The following is a 9,822-nucleotide window of genomic DNA, read 5'->3' on the forward strand; positions in this document are numbered from 1 at the left end:
CACTTGTTTTGGAGGAGGTTATATTAAGACACGTTCACTGTCTCAGGAAAAACAAGGTTCCTTTTATTTCAGTTGAGTCTCGTATAAAAACACGTTGAAATACAGGAAATTTAAAAAAACATAAAACATTTCCACCAGCATCAAATAAATAGCTTATCTTCATTAAACACTTACTTTTAATTTTACTGTGATGGATCAAAGAACAAACAGAATGGACTCAGCAGCGCTTCAAGAAAAGAACCAAAGCAAAGAATCAAACAAACTGAATGTCAGATCATTAATCTCTCGTCTCTCATGGTCACAGACTCCTTTCTTTTACTCTGAAAGTGAAGTGAAGCTCGTCCTATGGAGCATCGACGCTGCCTCGTGCTCCGGGTCGTCTCTACCGGCCGCTCATGGCTCCGATCGTGTCCAGGGTTCTGGTGCTGCTCAGGCCTGAGGGGCAGAGAAGCAGGTGATGGGCAGGCACAGCAGGGAGCAGTAGGACGGGTGCAGAGGCTGCACTTGGCCCGGCAGCGCCTGGTAGGTCCTCCAGTCTGAGCTGCTGCCGGCTTTACAGCACAGAGACACCTCACACCTGCAGAGACACGCAGCATCAGTACCATCACGGCCCGGTACCCTGCCAGCTGGTTCTGTTCACCCTCCGCTGCCGTTGCACCTGGTGACGCTTTGGATGAACTTCTTCTCATCCTGGTCCAGACACACAGCGAATGTGGTCCCGTCATCTCCCGCGTCCACCTTCACCTTGTCCACCTTTATCTCTGTTACAGAGATGTGCTGCCACAGAGAACAGGGTGTGAGGACTCAGCGCTGGATCAGGAGACGAGCATGAGGCGTGTGAAGGTGTGAACCGTCACCTGGTTGTGGCACTTCTTGGACTTGGAGCTTTGCCTCTTCACCACTTCAGTCATCACCAGCTGCAGACTTTCTATTCTGGAACCTGGACAAACGAGGTTTGATTTGATTGCTAACCTGGCAACTAACAAAGCGGAGCCTCTGCGACCCGGCCGCCGACCTGGCCGCCGACCCGGCTCCTCACCCAGCTGCTCCGGCTTCCTGCAGGCTTTGAAGACATTGATGGAGGTGCAGACGGTCTCTCCCTCCGTCCACCGACTCCTCCCGCTCACGGCCACCTATAAGTTAGTGACAGTGTCTGATGAATTCCTGACCTCCTGCAGTTCCACAAGAACTACTGAACATGTTTGTGTTCTGGGCCGGTACCTTGCTGTAGGCAACACGTAGTGATAAAGGAATGGCTTCACGTTCTTCATTGATCCCCAACCGTTTACTGGCAGCACCTAGAAACAGCATTTAGCAAAGGTCAGCTAATCTGTGGTGATGTGGTCATCTGTCCGTCCGTCCGTCCGTCTGTATCCCTGTCTATCTGTCTGTCTCCCTGTCTGTATGTCTTCCTGTCTGCCTGCCTGTCCGTCTGTCTGTCTGTCTGTCTGCCGCCCTGTCTGTCCGTCTGTCTGCCGCCCTGTCTGTCTGTCTGTCTGTCTGTCTTCCTGTCTGTCTGTCTCCCTGTCTGTCCGTCCGCCTGCCTGTCTCCCTGTCTGTCTCCCTGTTTGCCTGTCTGTCTGTCTGTCTCCCTGTCCGTCTGTCTGTCTGTCTCTGTCTGTCTTCCTGTCCGTCTGTCTGTCTCCCTGTCAGTCTGTCTTCCTGTCTGCCTGTCTGTCTGTCTTCCTGTCTGCCTGTCTGTCTGTCTGCCTGTCTGTCTGTCTCCCTGTCTGTCTATTTGTCTGTCTCCCTGTCTGCCTGCCTGCCTTTCTGCCTGTCTGTCTCCCTGTCTGCCTGTCTGTCTGTCTGTCTGCCTGTCTCTCCCTGCCTGCCTGCCTGCCTGCCTGCCTGTCTGTCTGTCTGTCTGTCTGTCTGTCTGTCTGTCTGTCTGTCTGCCTGCCTGCCTGCCTGCCTGCCTGTCTGTCTGTCTGTCTGTCTGTCTGTCTGTCTGTCTGTTTGTCTGTCTCCCGTCTGCCTGTTTGTCTATCTGTCTGTCTCCCTGTCTGCCTGCCTGTCCGTCTGTCTGTCTCCCTGTCTGTCCGTCTGTCTGCCGCCCTGTCTCCCTGTCTGCCTGTCTGTCTGCCTGTTTGTCTGTCTGTCTGTCTCCCTGTCTGTCTGTCTTCCTGTCTGCCTGGCTGCCCGTCTGTCTGTCTCCCTGTCTGTTTGCCTGGCTGCCCGTCTGTCTCCCTGTCTGTCTGTTTGTCTGTCTGTCTGTCTGTCTGTCGGTCTTCCTGTCTGTCTGTCTGTCTGTCTGTCTTCCTGTCTGCCTGTCTGTCTGTCTCCCTGTCTGTCTATTTGTCTGTCTGCCTGTCTGTCTGTCTCCCTGTCTGCCTACCTGCCTTTCTGCCTGTCTGTCTCCCTGTCTGCCTTTCTGCCTGTCTGTCTGTCTGTCTGTCTGTCTGTCTGTCTGTCTGTCTGTCTGTCTGTCTGTCTGTCTGTCTGTCTGTCTCCCTGTCTGTCTGTCTGTCTGTCTGTCTGTCCGTCTCCCTGTCTCCCTGTCTGCCTTTCTGCCGGTCTGTCTATCTGTCAGTCGGTCTATCTCCCTGTCCGTCTGTCCCCCTGTCTGTCTCCCTGTCTGTCCGTCCGCCTGCCTGTCTCCATGTCTGTCTCCCTGTTTGCCTGTCTCCCTGTTTGCCTGCCTGTCTGTCTGTCTGTCTGTCTGTCTGTCTGTCTGTCTGTCTGTCTGTCTGTCTGTCTGTCACCCTGTCTGTCTGTCACCCTGTCTGTCTCCCTGTCTGTCCGTCCGCCTGCCTGTCTCCCTGTCTGTCTCCCTGTTTGCCTGTCTGTCTGTTTGCCTGTCTGTCTGTCTGTCACCCTGTCTGTCTGTCTGTCTGTCTGTCTGTCTGTCTGTCTGTCTGTCTGTCTGTCTCCGTCCGTCTGTCTGTCTGTCTTCCTGTCTGCCTGTCAGTCTGTCTCCCTGTCTGCCTGTCAGTCTGTCTCCCTGTCAGTCTGTCTTCCTGTCTGTCTGTCTCCCTGTCTGTCTATTTGTCTGTCTCCCTGTCTGCCTGCTTGCCTTTCTGCCTGTCTGTCTCCCTGTCTGCCTTTCTGCCTGTCTGTCTGTCTGTCTGTTTGCCTGTCTCTCCCTGTCTGTCTGTCTGTCTGTCTGTCTGTCTGTCTGTCTGTCTGTCTTCTCCCTGCCTGTCTGTCTGTCTTCTGTCTGTCCATCTGTCTTCGTGTCTGTCTTCCTTTCTGCCTGTCTGTCTGTCGTCCTGTCTGCCTGTCTCCCTGTCTGTCTATTTGTCTGTCTCCCTGTCTGTCCGTCCGTCTGCCTGTCTACCTGCCTGCCTTTCTGCCTGTCTGTCTGTCTGTCAGTCTGTCTATCTCCCTGTCCGTCTGTCTCCCTGTCTGTCTCTCTGTCTGTCTGTCCGTCTGTCTCTCTGTCTGTCTGTCCGTCTGTCTCCCTGTCTGTCTGTCTCCCTGTCCGTCTGTCTCCCTGTCTGTCTATTTGTCTGTCTCCCTGTCTACCTGCCTGCCTGCCTGTCTCCCTGTCTGTCTATTTGTCTGTCTCCCTGTCTGTCCATTCGTCTGCCTGTCTCCCTGTCTGTCTGTCCATCTGCCTGTCTCCCTGTCTGCCTGCCTGCCTTTCTGCCTGTCTGTCTCCCTGTCTGCCTTTCTGCCTGTCTCTCCCTGCCTGTCTGTCTGTCGTCTCTCTGTCTGTCTGTCTGTCTGTCAGTCTGTCTATCTCCCTGTCCGTCTATCTCCCTGTCCGTCTGTCTCCCTGTCTTTCTGTCTGTCTGTCTCCCTGTCTGTCTGTCTGTCTGTCTGTCTCCCTGTCTTTCTGTCTGTCTGTCCGTCGCTCCCCTGTCTATACTCTGTCTGTCTCCCTGTTTGCCTGTCCGTCTCCCTGTCTGTCTGCTGGTCTGTCTGCTGGTCTGTCTTCCTGTCTCCCTGTCCGTCTGTCTCCCTGTCTGCCTGTCTGTCTGTTTGTCTGTCTCCCTGTCTGTCTCCCTATTTGCCTGTCTGTCTCCCTGCCTGTCTGTCAATCTGTCTGTCTCCCTGCCTGCCTGCCTGTCTGCCTGTCTGTCTGTCAGTCTGTCTATCTCCCTGTCCGTCTGTCTGTCTGTCTGCTGGTCTGTCTGTCTGTCTGTCTGTCTGTCTGTCTGTCTGTCTGTCTGTCTGTCTGTCTGTCTGTCGTCCTGTCCGTCTGTCTCCCTTTCCGTCTCCCTTTCCGTCTGTCTGTCTGTCTGTCTGCTGGTCTGTCTGCTGGTCTGTCTTCCTGTCTCCCTGTCCGTCTGTCTCCCTGTCTGTCTGTCTGCTGGTCTGTCTTCCTGTCTGTCTGTCAGTCTGTCTATCTCCCTGTCCGTCTGTCTTGCTGTCTGCCTGCCTGTCTGTCTGTCTCCCTGTCTTTCTGTCTGTCTGTCCGTCTGTCTCTCTGTCTATTCTGTCTATCTCCCTGCCTGTCTGTCTGTCTCCCTGTCTGTCTGTCTCCCTGTCTTTCTGTCTGTCTTTCCGCCGCTCCCCTGTCTATTCTCTGTCTGTCTCCCTGTTTGCCTGTCCGTCTCCCTGTCCGTCTCCCTGTCTGTCTGCTGGTCTGTCTGCTGGTCTGTCTTCCTGTCTCCCTGTCCGTCTGTCTCCCTGTCTGCCTGTCTGTCTGTTTGTCTGTCTTCCTGTCTGTCTCCCTATTTGCCTATCTGTCTCCCTGCCTGTCTGTCAATCTGTCTGTCTCCCTGCCTGCCTGCCTGTCTGCCTGTCTGTCTGTCAATCTGTCTGTCTCCCTGCCTGCCTGCCTGTCTGCCTGTCTGTCTGTCTGTCTGTCAGTCTGTCTATCTCCCTGTCCGTCTGTCTCCCTGTCTGTCTGTCTGTCTGTCGTCCTGTCTGCCTGTCTGTCTGTCTTTTTGTCTGTCTTTTTCTCTGTCTCCCTGTCTGTCCGTCTGTCTGCCTGTCTGCCTGCCTGCCTTTCTGCCTGTCTGTCTCCCTGTCTGCCTTTCTGCCTGTCTCTCCCTGCCTGTCTGTCTGTCTGTCAGTCTGTCTATCTCCCTGTCCGTCTGTCTCCCTTTCCGTCTGTCTGCTGGTCTGTCTGCTGGTCTGTCTGCTGGTCTGTCTTCCTGTCTCCCTGTCTGTCTGTCTGCTGATCTGTCTTCCTGTCTGTCTGTCAGTCTGTCTATCTCCCTGTCCGTCTGTCTTGCTCTCTGCCTGCCTGTCTGTCTGTCTCCCTGTCTTTCTGTCTGTCTGTCTGTCTCCCTGTCTGTCTGTCTGTCTGTCTGTCTCCCTGTCTGTCTCCCTGTCTGTCTGTCCATCTCCCTGTCCGTCTGTCTCCCTGTCTGCCTGCCTGTCTCCCTGCCACTCACCCATGGCCCTAACAGCTCTGGTTCCTGCAGAGTGGCCCAGCTCCAGCGAGTGAACGAACACCTCCGTCCTCCTGTCTCCTCCAGCCAGCGTCAGCTGTGAGAAGCAGAAGAAGAATGAACGACACAGAAGCTGCGACGTTGGTGACGGGACGTCGTGTGTGACGTGAGCGCCGCTGACCTCGGCCCGGTAGAGCTGGACCAGAACCGGCTGCTGTGCGTGCCTGCAGTAGTAAAGCATCATGTCGGCCAGCAGAGGGAGCCGCTCGTCGCTGGCGCCGGCCTCAGAGACGTCCCCGTCCTTGGAGCCGCTCTGCGTCAGAGGACACGGATGGTTTCAGCTTCTCAGTGATGCGTAAACGCTCGCGTGGCTTCGTGGAGCCGAGGCGCTGACCTGACCCAGGACGTGGGGGGGCAGGCTGAGCAGGCTGAGGATGCTCCTCTCGTACCAGGGGTCCAGCATCCCCAGCATCTGGGCTACGTCCGCGGTGCTGTCCTCCAGCGCGGCGCCGTTGGAGTCCTGTCAGAATCGAAGGTTCACGTCACTGCTTTGACTGGATGCTGTTACTTTTGTTACCACATTTCATGTTCCCTGTCTGAGGCTCCAGGTGATGCGTGAACAAACGCGCGTGTTCTTACCGCACACGCTTTGGTGGAACCTCCTGCCTGGCCCTCCGTGGGTGCCGGACCTCCAGGGGTTCTCCTCCTGCTGGGAACCAAGTAGAACTGCAGTTTGCACATCTTGGTGAGCCGCGGGCTCTTGTTCTCCTTCTGCTGCAGGTCGCTGTAGGCCCGGGCCAGCCTGCCGGCCTCTCTGTCGCCCCCGAACACCACCACCCGGACCAGGGTGGGCGGCGCCGCCACATCCGGGTCGCTGCAGCTCAGGATGGGCCTCCTGCGGACGCACACGTGTCTCTGGGGGAAGGCGGCCGGCGGCAGCTGCAGAGGGTGCACCTGTCTGGGTCGGGCCCACCTGCCGGGTTTGGTCTGGGTCCTGGTTCCGTGGGCGTCCTGGCAGGAGATGCTGTGGTAGGCCATGCTCTGGGCCCGGCGGCAGGCGCTGGGGCTGCGTGGGGTCTTGAAGAGCATGGAGAAGCGCTCGATGCCCAGCAGGGATCGGGACTTCTTTTTGGGTTTCCTCCGGAGCCGGGGCTGTCGGTCCGGTCTCTCCTCCGTGTCTTCGCTGAAGTCGCTCTCCACGCCTGAAGAAGTGGTCGGAACCGACCAGCCGGAAAGCGTGGAGTCCCTGTAGGAGGACGAGGTGGTAGAGATGCGATGGTTCTGGAGGTCCGCTCCGGGCGCCTCCGCCTCGTCCTCCTCGTCTACACTGGTGTCTAGGACGTCGTCCTCGTCCAGCTCTGCTTTACTGAAGCAGTCGGCGAGTGAGTCCAGGTCGCTCGTCAGGATGTCGGACAGAACACCTGCAGACACGCCGCGCGTTAAGGAAGCAGCAGGTTCCGAGCGAATGAGTGAGAAGAACCAGGTACCAAAGGTGTCGTTCTCCCAGGAGCAGGTGTGGCACTTAGGGAAGGGCAGTGTGAAGGTCTCCACGGCCCCTGAAGGAAGCAGGAGACGCTGAGGTCAGGGCTGGAGCTGTTCTCCTTTAGGAACCAGAGAGTCCGACATGTTCCTACCAGGGTCTGAGGTTCTGTCGGCCGGAACCAGGCTTCCTCTGATTCTCTCCATGCTGCTGGACAGAGCCCGTCTGGCTGCGTGTGGATCCGCCGTTGACGCTGCCCGCTCCATGCTCTCAGTCACTGCTTCCAGCAGCTGATCCAGCTCCTCGGCCCGCTTGGTCTACGAGCACAGACACGGGTCCAAGCTGCATCTCCTCCAGAACGTGCAGAACTGAACACACACTCACCTGCAGCACGGCGTGCAGCGCCCGCGGGTCATGCTTGGCGCCCAGAACCGCCTGGAGGCCGTGTTGGATCAGGGTGCTGGCCACATCTGAGCTGGACTGCTGGGAGCCGCTCAGCTGGTCCGAGACGGACCGGACCTCTGGGGGGACGTCTTCCTCTGGGTTCAGCAACAGCACTGTTCTGATGGAGCCGCAGAGACGCGAACATGGGACGAGGCTTCATTTCTGCCCTACGTAAAGCTGTGTTTAGTGGACTCACATGGTTCTGGAGCCGAGGATGCCCGGGGACGCTCCCTGCTCTGCCCTCACTAGCCTCTGAAAGGAAATGCCTAAAGCACAGACGACAGGTACGGTCACGGGGCGAATGCTGCCCCCTGCTGGTCCCACCGGCTCACAGCAGGGGGCTGCGTGGTTTATAGCGTGGGCTGGGCCTACCTGGAGCCCTGAGCTCCTGCTGGATGACCAGCAGCAGGTGTTTGCTGGCGGAGCAGCAGGGGTCCGGCCACGACAGGAAGCGGCGGAACAAGATGGAGGCCTCCTGCAGAACCACGCATTCAGGAGCCACATACGGAGCCTGAAACAGACGGAGGAGGAGGCGTTCATTGGCCAAAGCACCAGCGCTGAGCCGCCGGACGCTGAGCCACTCACACTGAGGAGGGTGGAGGAGAAGAGCAGGCACAGCGGCACCACCAGCTCGTACTGACATCGCTCCAGAACCTGCCGGTCGGAAAACAGAAGTGAGACTCGCTGTCATTCCTCCAGCGTCAGAAGCGGCGTCGCCTCGTTACCTCTTTTGTTTTCATCAGTATTTTCTGCAGGAGGATGAGGAAGTGGTTGGGATCTCTCTTCACTAGTTCCTCCAAACACCAGCGACCTATGCACAGCCCGGCTGCAGAGGCAGAACAGAACCTCGGCTCAGTTCCCTCTTCACTGGGTTTCAGTGGAAATAACGACGGCGTCGTCCAGAAAGAAGCTGAATGACAGGTCACACGTCAGGCGCCTGTTTGTGAATGAACGTCTGGGGACTGAGCTTCAAACCAACATCCTCCTGCTGTGAGTCAGCGCTCTCACTTCTCACTCTTACTGTGATCTGCAGCAGGTGACGCTCAATCAAAGCTTCAGCCGCCTCAGGCTGTGAATAACCTGGACCCAGTGTTGCGTTCAGGGTCTCCTACCGTTCCACAGAGCTTTGTCTGGAGTGTTGAGGCCCAGGTCACAGAGGCAGCGCTCCAGGAGGTGCTGGATCCGGTCCTCAGTGCACGAGCTCTGCTCCATGATCTGTGGAGGCATCACACACACACACACACACACGCGCATACACATACACAAACACAAACACACACACGCATACACATACACACGCATACACACACAAACACAAACACACACACACACGCATAAACACACGCATACACACACACACACACACACGCATACACATACACAAACACAAACACACACACGCATACACACACAAACACAAACACACACACACACGCATAAACACACACACACACGCATAAACACACGCATACACAAACACACACACGCATACACATACACACGCATACACACACAAAACACAAACACACACACACACACGCATAAACACACACACACACACACACACACACACACACACACACACACACACACACACACACACACACACACACACGCACGCGCGCGATGAACGTCCAGCTTCCCTCACACAGCGCAGACACACACAGACGACAGCGGCCACTTCCTGAGCGAGCGCTGAGTCAACGACTGCACGGCTTCAACGGTTCCACTCGTAAGAATCAGCTGCAGACGTCACCTGACCGTGAGCCGACTCCTGCTTTATCCCACGTCTGGGGCTGGAGTGAACACATCCAAACCTGAAACAACTGAGCACCGGCGCTCGTTCCGGTCAGAACCACATGTGGCTGCTGTGATGAGACCAGCGCTGAGCACAAATGTTGGAATGAATGAAACCTGTGCGCTTCCTGCAGCAGAATCACAGCTGTGGTCGAGTCCAAACAGGAAGCGACTTCCGGGAAACAAGCCCTTCAAATCAATAGTCTGTTTGGAACAACCCGCTGACCCGCGTGACGTCGGGCCGGTCAGCGCCCACCTCAACCTCCGTCTGTTCATCATTCAGGACCTTTAACCCCACGTCATCTGCCTTCATCACCTTCTACATTCAGCTCATTTCTGCCATGAATTCACTCCGAGCTCTAACTCTTAGGCGTTCGTGGTTCTGGCCACGTTTCTCTGTCTGAGCAGCAGCTCTGTCCTCATCTTGTCTGATGAGGAAGCAGCTGCCGTTGCGTCGGCTCCCGAGTCGCCTCTAACTGGAACGAGCTCATCGGCATCTGTCTTGAGCAGCTCCAGAAGAAAGGGAACAGGAAATCTGCTGAGCTCCAGCACTTTGCAGTTGTAAAGTTGTGAAAGCAGCCAGATTAATGAAGTACCGAAAACGAAGCCCTGACAGCAAAGCGCTCACCTGAACATCTGCCGTTCCGTTATCGCGTCCTATATCGCCGCAGCCCCACCACAGCTGACCCACATCAACGGGGCCGGGACCACATCCTCCTGCCGGGCTTCTCACAGCAGAGCCTCCAGCTGCCAAGGCCCGAGAGCGTGTGCTGCAAAAGAGGAAGTGGAGCGGCCTCAACGCTGAGCCTGTGGAGG

At 56.6% G+C, this 9,822-nt stretch overlaps 1 protein-coding gene across 6 annotated transcripts; it reads right to left on the reverse strand.

Annotated features, from left to right (window-relative positions):
* Nucleotides 1–40: 40 nt before the first annotated feature.
* LOC114860153 (phosphoinositide 3-kinase regulatory subunit 5-like) lies at nucleotides 41–9,791 on the reverse strand. 6 transcript variants are annotated; one of them, XM_029158529.3, is made up of 17 exons: nucleotides 9,635–9,791; nucleotides 8,322–8,424; nucleotides 7,935–8,035; nucleotides 7,795–7,863; nucleotides 7,582–7,720; nucleotides 7,406–7,475; nucleotides 7,150–7,327; nucleotides 6,920–7,082; nucleotides 6,773–6,841; nucleotides 5,925–6,706; nucleotides 5,680–5,805; nucleotides 5,289–5,598; nucleotides 1,222–1,298; nucleotides 1,040–1,133; nucleotides 858–940; nucleotides 659–777; nucleotides 41–577 (listed from the first exon to the last, which is right to left on the reverse strand). In XM_029158529.3, exons 2-17 carry the CDS (start codon nucleotides 8,419–8,421, stop codon nucleotides 430–432), a joined length of 2,628 nt encoding a protein of 875 aa, XP_029014362.1. In that variant the 5' UTR covers nucleotides 8,422–8,424; nucleotides 9,635–9,791; the 3' UTR covers nucleotides 41–429. The 6 variants fall into 6 exon arrangements, 5 of the variants coding, with proteins under 5 accessions (XP_029014362.1, XP_055366755.1, XP_029014363.3 ...); XM_055510780.1 differs by having other exon boundaries at nucleotides 5,289–5,382; nucleotides 5,467–5,598; nucleotides 5,925–6,841; nucleotides 7,935–8,119; XM_029158530.3 differs by lacking the exon at nucleotides 9,635–9,791 and having other exon boundaries at nucleotides 5,289–5,382; nucleotides 5,467–5,598; nucleotides 8,322–8,808.
* Nucleotides 9,792–9,822: the final 31 nt, after the last annotated feature.

The sequence above is a fragment of the Betta splendens genome, chromosome 8 (genome assembly GCF_900634795.4).
Source record: "Betta splendens chromosome 8, fBetSpl5.4, whole genome shotgun sequence".
Taxonomy (NCBI): Eukaryota; Metazoa; Chordata; class Actinopteri; order Anabantiformes; family Osphronemidae; genus Betta; species Betta splendens.